Below are 16,620 nucleotides of genomic sequence, written 5' to 3'. Positions count from 1 at the left end.
GCACATAGCTGTTTACCCCCATACCAGCCCACACACTGGTCTGCGTGTCCAGCTCACAACTCAGCACCTGTGGGGTGGCCCCTGGTGGAGTGGTGGAAGGTGGAGACACAGCAGTCCCACCAAACACGAAGGGTAGGCCCCATGCTGCAGGACCCTGCAGGTTTGCTGAAGCTGCTTCCTGGGACCAGGACGAGCGTCACATCGCAGGCGAGCAGCCAGTGGCACTGCAGGGAAGCCACTGCCACTGGTCCAGGGGCAAATTCCACCTCGGCTGCAGCCCCATAGCCTGCCTCCCACAAACAAGGGCCTCTCCTGCTGTGCCTGCCTAAGGCTTGTCTCCCTCCAAGCCAGGACAACTGTGGGCACTGCATGGATGCTGGAGCCCAGACCCTCTGACAGTGCAGTTGCCCTCACTGCCTGCTGCCCTGTGGGGAACAAACAGCCACCAGGCTGGCCTGTGGGTGACACTGCTTCCCTACCACTTTGCTCTGGGGTGCAAAGGCCCAGGCAGAGGGACTTCTGACCCCCCCTCCAGGACTCACAGCCACAGGGCAAGATGCCCTGGGCCTCTTGCATGGGAATAGGGTTATGGGGCCATCAAGCAGAGATGGCTAGGGCATCACCAGTCAGTGGGACACCCAGAATGCAGAGCCCGGGGCAGTCTGCTGTGTCTCCAGGGTTCCCAGAGCTGAGACTGGGAAAGGCAGGCCAGCTCCCCTGGACCTTGGATGAGCTGAAGGCAGGTAGGAAGGCCCAGTGGGCTGTGCACAGAGGGTAGGGGGCATGATGGCTGCCTGGACACAGGAGACTGGTCAGGAGGGACCGTGTAAGAGCAGGTACGGGCTTCTGAGGCTGCCTGAGACTTTGTCCCTGAAGTCCCTTAAAGGCCAGTTTGTGCTGCCACCCTGTAAGCAGAAGCAGGCACACACCTGGCAGGGGCCTGGCCTCCACTACATCCAGCAGGGGTCACAAGTGTGGCAGGTGCTCTCTGTTGAGTTTGAGGGTTTAGGAGCAGAGCCTGGAGTGGCCTGTGATGTCTCGGGTCTCACTGCCTAGCCCAGGGGAGAGCCTTAGAGACCAGTCATCATCAGGCGTCACAGACCCTAGTTGACCTGCCATGGGCCCCGCTCTCTCCATGTGTTTGATGGTGGAAGTTCACCCATCTCGCCGAGGGTCCTCAGACAACCGCCTCTGTATATTCACACTAGCACTGTGTTCAGGTCCTTAGGTCCATCTTCCCTGCTTTGAGCCCCACCTTACATGTTCCTCTCAGTCCTAGTCAATCCATTGCCTGGTGCAACACTGCCTCTTACCAGCTGAAAAATCATCCCCCACCCGACAAGACAGCACTGACCCAGCTCCCCCAGACCTCAGAGTCCTGCCCATGTGGCGTCCCGGTGCTCCTGTCTGCCAGGAACAAATCGCTCCTCTACTGCCTCCCCGGCCCCAAAAAACGCAAGTCCCCATGCTTTGTGGAGGAATAAATTCTCTGGACCCCCAGCCCTAAGCTGAGGCCACTGCCAGGGTGTGGACCTGGGCACTGCCCAAAGTGCAGGCTGTCCTCGTGAGCCACCCGAGGTCACAGGCTGCCGTGTGTGAATCTAGTGGTCCCTAAAGCTCTTGCCATGAGGCCACCTGCAGAGACCTCAGTGGCCTCTTAGGAACCCTGCAGGCTCCACACACACCTCTCCTGGGTTGCATTGGGGGAAGTTCTCATGCTGCCACCCCTAGGTGGTGATGGCTGGTGATGACCATGGAGGCCTGGTGTCTCCTCTGCTCCCCACCCCTCTTCCTCTCAGAAGGGCAGGGGTCTGTCTGGAGCACCAACACTGCTACAGTGAGCCCCGCAACTGCCCTGCAGAGCAAGGAGGGCATACAGGGACCCCAAGACCCCACAGCTGCAAGCCACTACTGCCCTCTGCTCAGGTTTTGGACACCAGGCTAGTTCTCGGTAACTGACGTCCACGGGACATCACGGGAGTCCATAAGGTCTCCCAGGACCCAGTGTGAAAGGCTGCCTCGGACCGTGGCCCCAACACGACACTGCACCCCATGAGCTTGGCAGCACCGAAGGACTGTGACTCACCCCAGCCAACAGCAGTCTGTGCCAGACAGGGGCTAAGGAATGCTGCTTTGTTTACTTTCCTATCTGCAAACAATGCAGAGGGAGGCCAGAGATGCTCCACCAATGGACACCGCTCACCTCTCTGGCGCCAGAGCTCGGTGTCCTGGTCAGCTGCCACCAGGGCAGGCTCCTGGAGGGTTTTGTCCCCAAGCCTGAGAGATCAGCCGCCAATGTTGGGACATTCTGGGTTGTCACCCTGGGGGTGGGGCCAGTCATCTAGTAGGTGGAGGTTAGGGATGCCATCAAGTTTCCCAGGGTGCAGCAACACAGTGACCTGGTCCCACGTGGCTACGACAGGAAGGAAGGTGGTGCGCCCGCACCCCACCCACCCCCAATCCCCTGGGTCTGGGCCTGGAAGACACAGGCAGGCATCGAACTGGGGTTTTACAATTTATTTCTAAACTTTTCACGTTTGTCTTTCGTAGTTTTTGCTGGAAATGTGCTGGTTACATGTCCATGCTGGAAAGCGCCAGTGTGTCAGCCAGAAACATACAGACCCAAACTGCCGCCTGACCGGAGGCCCTTCTAGCCTCGCGTGTTGGAGGACAGACTCCGCTGTGCTCCGTGGACCTGCCACCAGCCTTTGGCCTTTCGGCACGAGCGGTATCAAGACACCTGCCTTCACCCATCACTATGGACACACCGTCCCTCGAGGACCCGGCTTGGTCCAGACAGAGACGCTGCAGTCAGTGGTTGAGGTAAGTGTAAGCAGTGTGGGGGGCGGGGGCGGGGGGCACCTTCCTGCACCTGCCAGTGACCTCTGGGCACAGGTGGATGCAAATCCTTTTGGTTCGGCAGCTTGCTGGGGGTTCTTGGGCACACAGCACTGTAGGCTGGCTTCATTGAGATTATGCCTTAATGACAAAATAACATCAAACAGAACACTAGTACATGGCAACAGATTAAACACATCTAAAACTTGAACAAATTCCAATCATTCCGAATGACAGAGTCCTACGGGCCCAGCACCGTGGTGACATGTAAGTCAGACTTGTCACAATAATAATATATAACAATAAAACAATGGATTCCACACCGACACATACAGAATGACACAGCTGTCAAAACTAGTCAGGGTCCGTCCCAGATCAGACGAAGGGCCCCGCATGACAGGCACAGGGAAAAGACGGGGATGCAGCCTGGTCCTCAGAGGCCTGCGAGTCTTGTGGCCAATCCCACCAGGCCCATCTTGGGATTTCTCGTCTGTCTGCGTCTGTCTGTCTGTCTGTCTGCAGAAACTGACAGCCCGAGCAAGCACCAGGGCTGCCTGTGCATGGCTAAGTGAAGCATGAGGTATTGTCAAAGGAGCCTTTTTGGAATAGAGCAGTAATCACATTAAGTCAAAACTGATCACATAAAAAAAAAAAAAAAAAGTAACAAAAAAAAAAACCACAAAAGGGCATTTGCAATACAATTTTCTACGAGGGAATTAAAACTAGAACATAGCAATCAAAACAAAAAAAACAAAACCGGTCCTCCAATAGCAGCAAAACAACATGAAAGAGACACAGAAGCGATGCAAATGTTTCCGAACCTCGCCGGGAAAGTCATCGGTAGCAGCGAAATAAGAAACCGGAGCTGCAGCCTGTCCCTTGTCTGGTCACTGCCCCGTCCCTGGGGGACCCTTCCCCAGTCCACACTTCCTCCCTCACACCCTCTCCAGCCTCATGCTCACCACCTCCCTTCAACACTTCCTAAACAAAAAGGTACAGAGCCAAGGTGTGCAAATAGTCTACCTGTCACTAACTTTTTAAAAAAGGGGCAGGGGACAAAGATGTGCTGGAACTGGACTTGTTTGGAGAATCTGCATTTTTCTAGAATGCCTCTCGGATTGGACCACCATGGCGGTGGCCAGGCAGACTGAATCAGTCTTTTGAAAGTCTTGTGATGTGCCCCCCTCCCCCACGCCTCCCCTATAAAGACCAATCTTCTGTAAACGGTCCTAAACTCGAAACAATCAAAGGCAGGAAGGTGTGTGTCTAAACCCAGGGAGATTGCATTCCTTTACAAATCATACTGGCCTTACAAACATCCTTTGCAATAAATATTCTTTTTTAGCCTTAACTATAAATTATATATTTTAGTGTTTAAAAACCTTCTGTGAAACACCTAAAAGAAACCCTTCAACTACTTGTTCTCTAGGTGTGCCTCCCAGGTCCCGACTTGCAAACGGCAAGGCGGCACCAAAGGGTCCCTAGAACTTCATCTTGCCTACAGGACAGGGAAGGACTCCTGGCAATGTAGAATGTAGCTCTTTTTTCTTGACTGGAACAAAACCTTCCAAGACTCCCGCCCCTCACTAACACCACAGTGACACACACTTGCCGTGCAGTCCTGTTTGCACAAGTAGAAGAATACTCCCAAACCATTCTATTAAAATACCAACCCCCCTCCACACCCAACACCAACAGTGGTAGCCTCTCTACTTACTGGACCCAAAGTGCTCTGAAATGGAACAGTTTTAGAACACCGAGAAAGAAAAACACAAAGACAGTAGCTGTGGGTTTAACCTGGTGTGAGCAGGCTGCAGGGCCCTTGGGTGAAAAACCAGCATCTCATAAATGGGTAACTATAAAAATAGGAAGATTATAAAAATAGAATATATTATGTCTCGCTATTTCCTTTCCTCTCTAGGGAGCATGTTGGATGAGTGGGACAGCTGGCTTTTCCCACTACTGTGACACCACACTAGCTGGTGCCCAGTGAACCTGCAACCCGGATGGGGGGGTTCCACAGGCAGAAGACAGCACAAGGGGACACCAGATGCCACATCACCCGCTAGAGAGGCTGCATCAACCATCGATAAGGTGAAGAGGTTACAACATCTACCTAACTATGGGGTAAAATACAGGTATAAGTGACTTATCGAGTGTCTCCAGGGTGAGCAAGCAGGGTACAGAGGAGCCCAGAGCCACGCCAAAGCTTCTTGGGAAAGCAGAAAACATCTTCCTACCTAAAACCCTCTTCTACTTTAAAAATGGTTTGGATTTTTCTTTTCTTCTTCTTCTTTTTTTTTTTTTTAAATGTTTTTAGGTTTTTTTGTTTTTAAACACATGAAGAATCAGAGCTAGCCCCCTCAGGAGACTTTTCTGTGTGTTAACGCTATTCTTCCACAGAGACAAGCAATGAATAAAGAACTAGTTGATTACTGGGGTAGCAAATCCTCTATTTCTGTAGCATAAGCCCCTCCCCCCACTCAGGGTTATGCAAATTCTATCTCTCTCCCTCTCTCTCTTTTTTTTTTTTTTTAAAGACAGTTTTTGGGTAATTTCTTTTTTTTCTGCTTAAGTCAGAAGGAGAAAGAGCAAAAACAAAAACAAAAAAACCAACAAGGAGAATGAAACTTTCCCTTCTGGTAGCGTAATGTCCCAAGGAGGGACTTTGTCACAGAAGCACCTGCACCAGCTCCTCACTCGCTGTGGGGCTGCGAGACACACTGCTCGGAGCCTGGTGGCGCACACCCGGTGCTCTCAGATGTCCACGTCCCGCACGTCGGTGGGTGTGCAGGCCAGGTCGGTTTCCTCTTCCTCTTCCTCCTCCTCCTCTGTGGCCTTGGGGTCCAGGTTCTGCTGGGCCTGGCGCAGGCTCGACTCGAGCAGGGCTTCTATCTGTTCCTGGCAGGCCCGGAGGCAGTCCTGAGAGGCAGGTGGGGAGGCACAGGACCCTTAGTCTTTTAAGAGTCTGCAGCCAGGACCCCAGTCCCAAATGTCACCACCAAGAAGGTTCTGCCAAGAGCAAGGCTGAACCAACTCTGAAGCCTCCCCCAAACCTACCTTTTGCGTTTTTGGATGCAACCCAGCCTGGCATGACTTAGGATGGACACTGGGTGGCCCAGGATGGAGCTCCCCCTGGGTCTTTACCCTTCAGCGTGCGTCCTAGGCCTCACCTACTCTGCCCAGGTGGAGCTGGAGGAAGGCACTGCAAGGTCACTTATGTCTCTCAGGGACCCTCATAGTTAGAGCTCACATTTCCCTCTCCATCTGCTTCACAGATACTCATCCTGGCAAAGGAGGGTTGACAGGGCTGGAGCAAGCAGTCCCACTTTACAGATGGGCAAACTGAGGCCCAGGAGGCATGGTGTGGAACTCCAGACACCCTCATCAGATCCCACGCTGAGGCCCCAAACTCCCAGCCACCCAAGGACTCTACCCACAGGCTCTCAGGAGGTTCCTGGTGCCTGGGGGAACTGTGAGCTCAAGTGGAGCCTCAGTGGTGCAGGTAAGGGGTCCCCACAGATGCCACCAGGCCCCGCTGTGCTCCAGCTCCACAGCCCTTCTGCTTTCACCTCACAGCAGCCCTACAGTGCCCAGTGGCTCTGACCCCTATCCCACTCAAACCCCCAGTGGAAATCAGACCTGGAACCAGACTGGGCTTCTGGGCCTTCCTGCCTTGTTCTGTCCAGTGAGCCCTTCCCAGTGGCCGGGCTCTCAGTAGGATTAGGTACGCTTCGTGGCGAAAAGGGACACACAGTTGCAGATGTGCAGCATAGCCCACTGGTTACACATGGGACAGACATCCCATCCACCAAAGAAGGCTCTAGACTGTGCCCTCTGCCTCAGAGTCCTTTGTGGCTTGACCCTGAAGGAAACCCCACCTAGATGGGCTCTGGTCCAGCAATGAACTCAGGCACAGGTGGCTCTGCCCCCATAAGGCGTCAAGGCTGCAGCAAGATCGAGTTTGGTAATGGAGGCCCAACTCACTATGCTCTGCTGTTCAGGGTTTTCCTGAGTCCAGGCTCAGCCTTGTTTGTCACTAGAAAACCAGACAAAGTCATTTCAGCCTTCCTCACCCTCCTCCTCCCCGATTGTGTCAGCTGTCATTTGTTCTGGAAAAACCAGTCATTTCAGTCTTCCCTACTCCCTGTTGTGTGTCAGCCATCAGGCATTCACTTAACATCTAACTTAAACTTTCTATCAAATACAGACAACACTACCATGTCCCCAACTGCCTGGGATGGCGCTGTGTGGCATCATTACCACCCCAGATGCAGGACAAAGCTGAGTTGATCAGGCGGGACAAAAGTGTTCCTGGGGGAAAAGTGGCCTCCCCCAGGGCCCAGGGTTGAGAGTCAGCAGTGGAGAGACAGAACATCTTTCTTTTTGCAGGGCTGGGATGGAGCCTGGGCCTCGCACATGCTAGGTAGGAGCTCTGCCACTGAGCTGGTGTGTACATGAGACAGCGTGGGGCTGGGACCCTCAGGGGTCCTTTCGGGCGTCCTGGTGCGGGCCACCAAGAGGCTTCAGGAGGTCCACCGAGACTTGACTGGTCACCCTCATGCACATAAGGAGATAGCAGACATACCAACCTCTCTGCTCTAATTTGGTAAATGCCACAAACCCTGGTAATTGTTATTTAAATTCTTTCTTTACAAGAAAAGAAGTGGGAATAAGATGAAGCGATTTTAAGAAAGCTACAATCAACTCCGGGTCTGGCTGCGACAGGCCTCCCTCAGCGATGCAAGAAAACAAGCCGGCCTCTATTCACCCCAGTGTCCGGTGCCCTGGAGAGCTCATGATTGGCCAAGGACATCGTGGCCCCAACAAAGCTTCACTTGCCCCAGCTTCACACACGCACCCCAGGCTCATCGCTGCTGCCTGCTCTTGGAAATGCAGGGGAGCAGAAGCCTGAGGACTCTCCTAGGTTGTCAGCGGGTCCCAGGCCCCCACAGGAAGTGGAATGACTACTACACCCTGCCATCCTGTGGGCCACAGGGCACAAGAAGGCCTCAGGCCTGGGACCAAGCACCTGGTTGATGCCCCACCTCTCACAGCCCCGTTGCCACCCATGGGACCTTGACCATGGCACTTCCCTGGTGCTGGGTGCCTCCTGTGAGGATCACTCACCGGGTCGCACTTGATCACTCTGGACAGGAAGTGTGTCAGGCGATAGCAGGACAGGAAGTTGTTGGGGCTGCCCAGGTGCAAGCCCTGCATTGCAGCCACCACGCTCCCAGCGGCCACCATGGAGGGCGGGTTAGAAATGAACTTCACATCTGCAGAAAGGGAGGGAGATGGCCTTGGGCAGGGAGGCTGCGGATCTGTGATCCAGATCCCCGGCATGGCCTGCAGGGAGTGATGGGCAGGCCCCGGCTTTATGCCCAGGACCCACTGCCAGCGCCGGCATGAGCCCCAGCTGCCTCAGGAACATCCAGGTAGCACACACTTGTGACCCCAGGATTGGGGACGGGCACGGACAGGTTGGGTTTGAGGCCAGCCTGGGGTGGTAGGGGTGGAACCTAGTGCTTTGCAATTTAGTGAGACCATCTCAAAATAAGATTGAAAAGGTCTGGGGTGAGGCTCAGTGGTAGAGCAGTTGTCCAGCATGCACGACATGCTGGGTTCCATCCCCAGCAGAACTGAAGAGCCAGGTTGTTGTCCACTTGTCCTTTTGGCATCTTGAACCTTGGGCATACGTCACTTACAAAATAAACGAGGCCACAAGCTAGCACAGACATAGGGAAGGTGTCACCTCCACAGCACTAACCCTGACCTACTGCCAAAACCAACAAGAGGGTCTGTCCAAAGGGACGTCACAGGCTGCAGGGTGACCACTCCCATGTCCTTCAAGCCAAGCCTCAAGCCAGTGGCCTCCAGGCTTGGGGTGATGCTTTAGCTTGGAAGCCCAGGCCCTCAGGAGGCCCCAACCACAGGCTCAGCTGGGCAGAAGAGCCTTCTGCAGCTGCCCAGCCCCTCTCCAGGACTGACCTTCACAATGACCTTCAGCCAAGCCCTACTCCATGCTAGGCCCTCTGCTTTTCACGACCAGGACCAGTGACTTTCCCAACTCAGTGACCCCCAAGGTAAGGAGAGCACTGTGGTTCCACCTGTGGTCACCACATGGGAAACCGAGACCAGGTAAGCCAGGCGCAGAGGCAGCCTAACAGCAGGAGCAGACCTGCATATGACCCCTCAGGGTGGTGGAAAGAACAGAGCCCCAAAATCCCAATACCCCGCCTTCTGTCCTTGGAGGCCCTTTGACCTGGGAAGTAAACCTAGGGTGCTGCTAGGCCAGAGCAGTGTGCAGTGTGCGTTGTGTCGGAGTTCATCTTCCCTGAAGACACAGCCAGTGGCAGTGGTGACTTCACGACTTCATCTGGGTCACCAACCAGCCCTTCCACCTGAGGGACTTGTGCCTCACCTGTGAGAACATCTGCTCTTATCCCTTCCCCTCCACCTGAACTCACCACCCCAGATGAGTCCCCTGACCGGTGGGGACAGCCCCCAACTTAGCCTATGAACAAGGGGGTCCAGGCTGGAGCTGGACACCAGAAGGAACAAATGTCAGTGCTCACTGCTTCATTTTACACCATCTAGGGCCCAGGAACAAGGCGGTACGGGGCGCTGGAAGGTGATCTGGTCACAAAGGGAGAGAGGCCCCCACTGGCTGCTGCTGCCCCTTAGAGACTCCAACCCGAGAGAATAAACAACCTCAATGTCGTTAAGGAGGGGCTTCAGCAAGGACCAGGAGGAAAAGCAGCCACCCTGAAGGCGGACAAAGCCCGCTCCAAGCACCACGACTTCAAAAAGAAACCCCGGCCTGAGCAAGGCAAGCCACCTCTCTCCCAGTGAATGGAGACCTTGTCACTGAGGCAAATGAGAGCCACACAGGCCCGGCTCCTGCCCTACCAGCCACATGCCCAGAGCCCCGCCCCTGGGTCTGAAAGGCACCCACAGGAGCAAATCATCAGCTCATCTTCCCCACGCCTGTGTGCGGGGCTGGGGGCCTTATGCTAGTAAGGAGCAATTCAGAATTAAGCCCCAAGCTAAAATGTTTGTCCCAATCACCACCTGGCCAACAGTGGCACAAGCGGTCATCAGAGCTCAGCAGCCCTGGCTGAGACCCTCCATTAACTCAGTTTGCAAACGACACTCGGAATAGCTTGCACAAGGGCAAGCTCTGGGACACTCGTGGGTGGACACACAAGGCAAAAGTCACCAACCCTTCAAGCGCATGTGTTCAGGAACCCGTGTCCAGGGGTGTCCCTCCAATTCCTTTGAATGGAACCCTGGCCACATGCAGGGCAAAAGTGTCTTCCCAGACTTTTTCAACCTGGTCCTGACATTATGAACCCATGGGGTCCCTCTCTTCTGCTCAGGACTGTGACAGGCCACTCCTCAGTTCTGTTCAGCAGAGCAGATGGGGAGCAGAGCCCAGCCCGGCCTACTGGCCCACTGAGTCACGAAGAGCCAGTCACCAAGCTGTGTGCCCACCTCCACCTGCTGGCTGGGGGCTCCTGGTGGCTGTGCAGTAGCTCGGAGGAGAGCTGGTGTGCAGCCTGGGGCAGTCTGTGAGCCTGCTGCCGCTCAGCCACCACCCAGAGGCCCCTGGGACAGGAGTTCCACAGCCTCAGCCTCCTGGGGGAGGCTGCAATGCCGTCCCTCATGTTATCTCCAGAAAACTTCTCTGAAGCTACTTTCAGCTCCATAAAAGGCTGCCTGCTTGGAGCCTCCGAGCTCGGAGCCCCAGCCAGATGCCTCCCTGGCCTGCTTGCAGGGCTGCCCCGCCCCTCAACCCATCCAGGCCAGTGAGGGCCTCAGCACCCCCACCTGCCCCCACACCTTGCTTGGGAGGCCAGAGTCCCCACATCGTGGGCGATGCTAGCTTTTGTTCAGAACTACCAGGTACCAGAGGGTACAATGAGGATGTCAGGCGCCGGGTAGAGGGGAAGACACCAAGCTCCCTTTGATGCCACCTTGCTTGAGGCCATCACTCAGGTCACTCAGAGCGAGCCCTGTACAGATGGAACAACTGAGGCCTGACCAGGACCACAGCTCAGCTGTGGGGGTGCCTCCCCTCCCAGGATAACCAGGCATCTGGAGCCAGGGAAGTACTAGTGAGAGGCATGTGAGGACTGCGCCAGGGGGAGGGAGGACCAGGCCCCTCTGTTGCCAACCATAGTGACAGGCCAGGTCCAGGTCCCTCTGAAGCCCCTCCCAGCACTCAGCTGAGCAAAGCTGGCCTTAGGAGCCCCTAGCAGGGCCTCAGGCCTGAGCTCCTCCCTTGGCCGCCCCCGCGCTGGGGCTGCTGCTGGCGGCCTGCAGCACGTGGTACAGGAGCTGTGGCTGCTCTCCCTACCCTGTAGGCGCCCCTGGCAGGTGTCCCAGCCTGGGAGAGGCCAAGAGGAGGTCCTAGCAGCCAGGCTCCTTGAGGACACGGGTAGGGCTGGAGGTGTGTGGCAGCAAAGGCAAAACCTTTCAGTACAGAGTGGCCACAAGCTGCCTGGCATGACGAAGGGAGGTATGGGAGCATGACCCAGGAAGGATGGGCAATCCACCCAGGTCCCCAAGGCCCTGCAGTGGCTGTGGCCAGGAGAAGACCCCACCATCTAGCCCAAAGAGTCAATGAAAGCCCCTGCTGTCCATAGCAGGGAAGGAGGACCTTGGGACCACCCTCCCGGACAGATGAACAGGACAAAAAGCGAGGAACTGGCCAGGGTCACCCACAAGACAGGCTGGCTCTGGGGGTGGGGCAGGGGCTGGGATGGGGGGCTTACCTGTGGCACAGAGAGCCACAAAGGTCTGCGCGTGCTTGCGGATGATCTGTTTGTTCTCCTCGGCCTCTGGCATTTTGGAGAGGAAGTGCTCAATGAAATCGTGAGGGGTCATGGCCGCCAGGTTCCACTTGAGTTTGTTCACCAGAAGCAATTCCATTTGCTGGGGAAAAGGGGAATGAGGTCAAGAGAGGGGCCCTGGAGGTCCAGTGGTCAGGTCACCGCATTTGATGTGCAGCCTTAGGGTGGGAGAGGAGGGGTGAAGATGGGGGAGGGTACAGAGTGAGGCAGACCTGGAACCCTAGATCAGAACAGAAACGGTGCGTTTAAAAAGATCTCACTCTCATTACTAAGCAGATGGTCGAGACAAAAAGACCCCCCACCGTCTGCAAAGGAGGGCAAGGCGACGAGCGCTGCGGCCCGAGCGCCGCTAGGGGGCGCGCGCCGCCCACGTATCCGCTCTGCTCCAGCGCGACCGTGGTGGGAGTCCGGGGACGCCCGCAGAAGTGGGGAGCAGCAGGGGTCCCGCCCGCCGCGGCCCCGGAGGACGGCCGGCGGGGGGTGGCGGGGGAAGGCGAGCAGTGTGGGCGTCCTCCCCGGGGCGGGACATCTGCCTGTGTGGCTGGCCGGGCCTCTGCCACCTGTATCTCTCCCCACCCCCCTCCCCCGGGATTCCGCGGATAACGGGGTGTCGCGGGAGGTGGGATCCGCAGTTACCAGTAGCTCCTCGGGCCGGATGGAGTTGTCAGTGTAGATGCACAACTTCTCGGCCGTCAGAGGGATGGTCTCCTTCATCTTAGAGGCCACGAACATGCAGGTGGCCCCCAGCAGCTGCAGGCGACTCTTCTTCAGGGGCTCGAGCGACAGGAAGCGGTCCAGGTAGTTCATGGCCAGCGGGAAGACCTCCTCCTCGCACTTCTGCTCTTCGCAGACCTGCGGAGAAACCGGATCGTGGCCGCCGCCGCCAGGCCCCCTCCGTGCGACCCCACACCCTTCCCCGCTTACACAAGGCGCCAGTCCCAGAGGGCACGAGGATTTGGGGCGGGGGTCGGCACACGCTCCCCGGGATGCGCTCCCGCCCCGCGTGTGCCCAGTACCCACCCACCCCGAAACTGAAAGGGAAAGTCCCCGCGAGGCTGGCACTGCGGGGTGGGGGCGGGGCAGCGGGGACCCCGGCCCATGCTGGAGCTCGGGGGGCCCGGGTGGCCGCGGACACCCACCGCGGGGCCAGGCGCGGGGCCGGGGGCTGGGCGCCGCGCTCGCGCGCCTGCGAGACACAAAGGTGGCGTCCCAGGCCGCCGCGCCGCATTTCCCAGACGTCATCTTTTCAAAAAATATTTAAAAATATTAAAAAAATAACTAGTTGCCTAAAAATCCCCTGAAAACGACCCTCGAACGATCCTTGACCTAAGCCGGGGGTCGGGAGCTCGGTGCGGGCTCCGGGGGGAGCCCCAGGAACTCAAACTCTGGGGTCCCCCTTCCCCCGGGCGCAGGCGCCGATTCCCTCTCGCAAGGGCACCATGCCGCACTTTCAAAAATTATTTAAAAATACTTTCGGACCCCCGAGCCAACCCCTGAAAGACTGAAAATGTGCCCCGAGCCCCTGGCTCTCCCCTGGAAAATCCTCCAAGTGGAGACTCGCGCGGACAGGGGTCAATCCCGGGCGACTCGGGGGCCACGCGACCTTGCAGCCCGGCGTGCTCTCTGGGCTGGACTCCCCGTGTGGGGCGCCGAGGGGCCCCCTGCTTGAATACAGGGCCCTACTTCCCGAGTAGGGTCCCCCCAAATAGCCCACGCCGAGTCCCTGCGCCCCTCCCGCTGACTCCCCGCCGCTGCATGGCCCCTAGTGCGGGTCCCAGCGCCCCACCGGCCGCTCCCCACCCCCACCCTACCCCCAATTATTAATAAACACTTTTGCCTTGCAATAAAAGAGCAAAGATGGCGCATAATACTGGCACAAGCGGCCCGTGCATACGTGTCCATGGATATTAATTTAAAAATCAAATCTATGCCCCATCCCCCCGAGCTGACGGCTCCGGGCAGCAGCAGCCACAGAGGAGGCGCAGCGGAGCTGGGGCGCAAGTAGGGGCCACAAAGGGCGCCCAAGTTTGCATCTTCGCACCCACTAGGGTGCCCCTGGCATCGGCTTCCCTTGAAGGCACCCCTCCCCATCCCCCCCAACCAGGAAAGGTAATTTCTAACACTCCGACCTCTCCCCACCTTCTCGTTCCAAAATTCCTGCAATATCTATTTATTTTGAAAATACGGATTCCTAGCAACACCCCGACAAACTTCAAAGTTGGAGGGGGAGAAAAGGGAAGGAGATGAGGGCAAAGAGATGTGGGTCTGGGCTACAAGTTGCGGGGAGGTCCTAGGACAGACAGCCGCCCGAAGCCCCGCACCTCCAGCATCCAGGTGGCTACGATCTTCCGCATGGACGGCAGGATCTCCTTCTGCACGCACTTGAAATAGGACACGGAGGGCGCGCAGGTCTCCTCCGCCTTGAGCATGGCCCGCAGCACCCGGTCGTTGAGGAGGTTGGTGTCTGGGTACGCGCGGCGGATGGTCTCCACTTCGCAGCACAGGAGCTGGTGTTCCATGGCTGGGGCTGTGCCTGGGTCGCCTGGGGAGGGCTGTGCGTCCGGGGTGGGTCTGCGCTCGCCTCTCGTTCCTGCTGCCCCGCGCTGCCTCGCGCTCTTCTGCCCCTCGCCGGAGCGCGCGGACTCTGCTGCTTGCTGCTACTGCGCCGACAGCCCTCTGGAGGCTCCAGGACTTTGCAACTTCAACAAAACTCCCCTGTAGTCCGTGTGACGTTACTGTTGTTAAGCAGAGATCAAAGCCGGGCAGAGAATGGAAGCGGGGGAAGGGACGGGGCGGGCGCAGGGGGAGGGGGCGCGGGCGCAGCGCGCCGGGAGCGGCGAGGGGCAGAACCCAAAAGCCATCCCTGAGGCGCCGCGCCTGTCCCGCGGCGAAGTTGCCCCCGAAGTTCGGTGTTCATAGAAATGCAAATCGCGCTGCCTTTCTCCCAGCCGGGGAATGGGGTGCCGGAGGTGGGGGGGGGACCGTTCCTCCCGAGTGGGTCCCCCAGGATTTGGGGGGTGGAGTGGAGGTGGCTCTGTAGAGGACAACTAGGAGAGCGAGCAGGCCACACGCAGTCAAGGGAGACCGCGTGGAGGGGGAATTCTGGGGCGCAGTAACGCCCTATATCCGAGCCGGGAGAATGGGCGCGTTTTGGAGGACGCTACGAGGGCACCCACGGGTGGAGAGAGGGCCAAGGAATCTCAGCGCCCGCATCTTCTTTCATTTTCATTAACACGTGTAAATTTCAGGAACTATTTAACATGCCGGGACGCAAGCAGTGCACAAAACTCCCGCACAGGCTTCATCCTGGCGCACCAGGGGTCGGTGCAAATGCCCAAAGGGGGTAGCTCTAAACATTAAAGGGATTTAAGCCTACCAGACGCTCGCTCAAAAAATAGAATAAAATAAATGCCCGAAATTCCAGCAACAGCCCAAGATGGTGGCCACCACTTCCTTCATCTTGTTCCTCTCGCCTGGGGGATCTGCCGGCTGTCTTCCTACCTTGACCAGTCCATCTTTGCGGGGGTCCCCAACCCTGCCCCCACCCAGGGCGGGCAATTTAACCGGGAGAAACACACCTTTGCAATGGAAGGCTGAAAACCAGTGGTATCTATTCTGACTTACTTTTAAAATAATAATAATAAAAGAAATTAAATCGTTGGAAATATTAGCCGTCTGTCTGGGACTAGACCACCGGAAGCTTCCTAGTTTATTTTGTTGGGGGTGTGGCCGTCCCCCCACCTTTAGAATTTGCCCGGGGGCTGCATTTGTGAGTTTTTGGGGGCTGGCACAAATTAGAACTGCAAGTTAAAGAAGTGCGTGCTCCGAGCCGATGACTTTTAAGCACAAATCTATAGATGTTCGCGGTTATTCGAGATGGTTTCCAATATTCTCGCAGACTTAAAAAGACACTAACAGTTTTCTGATTTGTAAGTTCTGTTACGTGTATTTTTTTATTATTACTATTTAACAAAAGGACACTTTATCCAGTTTTAACTTTTTTTAAAAAGTTTTTTTTAAATACCTGTCCCCAAGTTGAGAAAATTGTTTATTTATTCCCCTCTGAATAGTTTCGTGTCACCAAAACCACCGTATCCCCTAACAGTAAAGCCTCAAAGAAAAGTCCCCTTTCCTTTACCAGGCTGCACGTCGTAAGACGTGACCCCCACTTTTAGGGTCCATTCCTCCCACGCCCCCTTCCCCGCCAGGAATTGGGGCTCCTAATACGAGAGTCCAGGAGGGCAATGACCCCGGCTCACGAACGGGAGGCCGTGGGTGGCCCAAGCAGGGAACGCCCTCCGCGTGTCCCCTCCCCGGGCGCCCACGCTCTCGCTGCCCGCGGGCACCGCGGAGCCTCGGAGCATCCGCCGGCTCACGAGGACGGCCCGGCTGCTTTTTCATTCATAAAATCCCGACCGACCGGGCGGCAGCTGGGATGATTTATGAGGCCGCGCTCTATCACCGCCCGATCGGTCCCCGGGGGCGAGGGGCCCCGAGCCCCGCGTGCGCCTCGGCCCAGCCCGCAGCGCGCCGGCGAGGGGCAGCGGGGCAGAAAAGGGCTCGCCCACCCGGCCAGCCGGCCCCCGTCCGGGAGCTGAGGGAACGACGAGGAAACGGGAATTAGCATGAGCCAATGGGGGCGCGGCGCTGTTACTAGGCGGACCGGGCAGATCTCGACGAGGAACTTCGTTGATCTCCCGGCTCAGGGACGGGCGCAAAAGTGCAAGCCCGGCCGGCGGGCGTGCAGAGCCGTCCAGGAACCCGCGGGGGAGGCGCTGGAATTTGGGGCCCGCCGGGGAGCGCCTGCGGCCCAGCCCCCAGCCGGGCAACCCGGCTTGGCCAGCTCCAGTGCCCTCGAGGGGATCGGCAGCCCCATGTCCTTGAGGGCCATTGCTTCAAGAAGTGCAGAGGAAGCACTTTGACT

At 57.1% G+C, this 16,620-nt stretch overlaps 1 protein-coding gene across 1 annotated transcript; it reads right to left on the bottom strand.

The window, feature by feature from the left end:
* Positions 1–2,502: 2,502 nt before the first annotated feature.
* Positions 2,503–14,420, bottom strand: Ccnd1 (cyclin D1). Its single transcript, XM_020179377.2, has 5 exons — positions 14,018–14,420; positions 12,333–12,548; positions 11,619–11,778; positions 7,969–8,117; positions 2,503–5,760 (listed from the first exon to the last, which is right to left on the bottom strand). Exons 1-5 carry the CDS (start codon positions 14,213–14,215, stop codon positions 5,596–5,598), a joined length of 888 nt encoding a protein of 295 aa, XP_020034966.1. The 5' UTR covers positions 14,216–14,420; the 3' UTR covers positions 2,503–5,595.
* Positions 14,421–16,620: the final 2,200 nt, after the last annotated feature.

This window comes from Castor canadensis, chromosome 1 (genome assembly GCF_047511655.1).
Source record: "Castor canadensis chromosome 1, mCasCan1.hap1v2, whole genome shotgun sequence".
Classification (NCBI taxonomy): Eukaryota; Metazoa; Chordata; class Mammalia; order Rodentia; family Castoridae; genus Castor; species Castor canadensis.
Note: the sequence above shows the minus strand (reverse complement) of the source record. Positions and strands in the feature narration are given on the sequence as shown.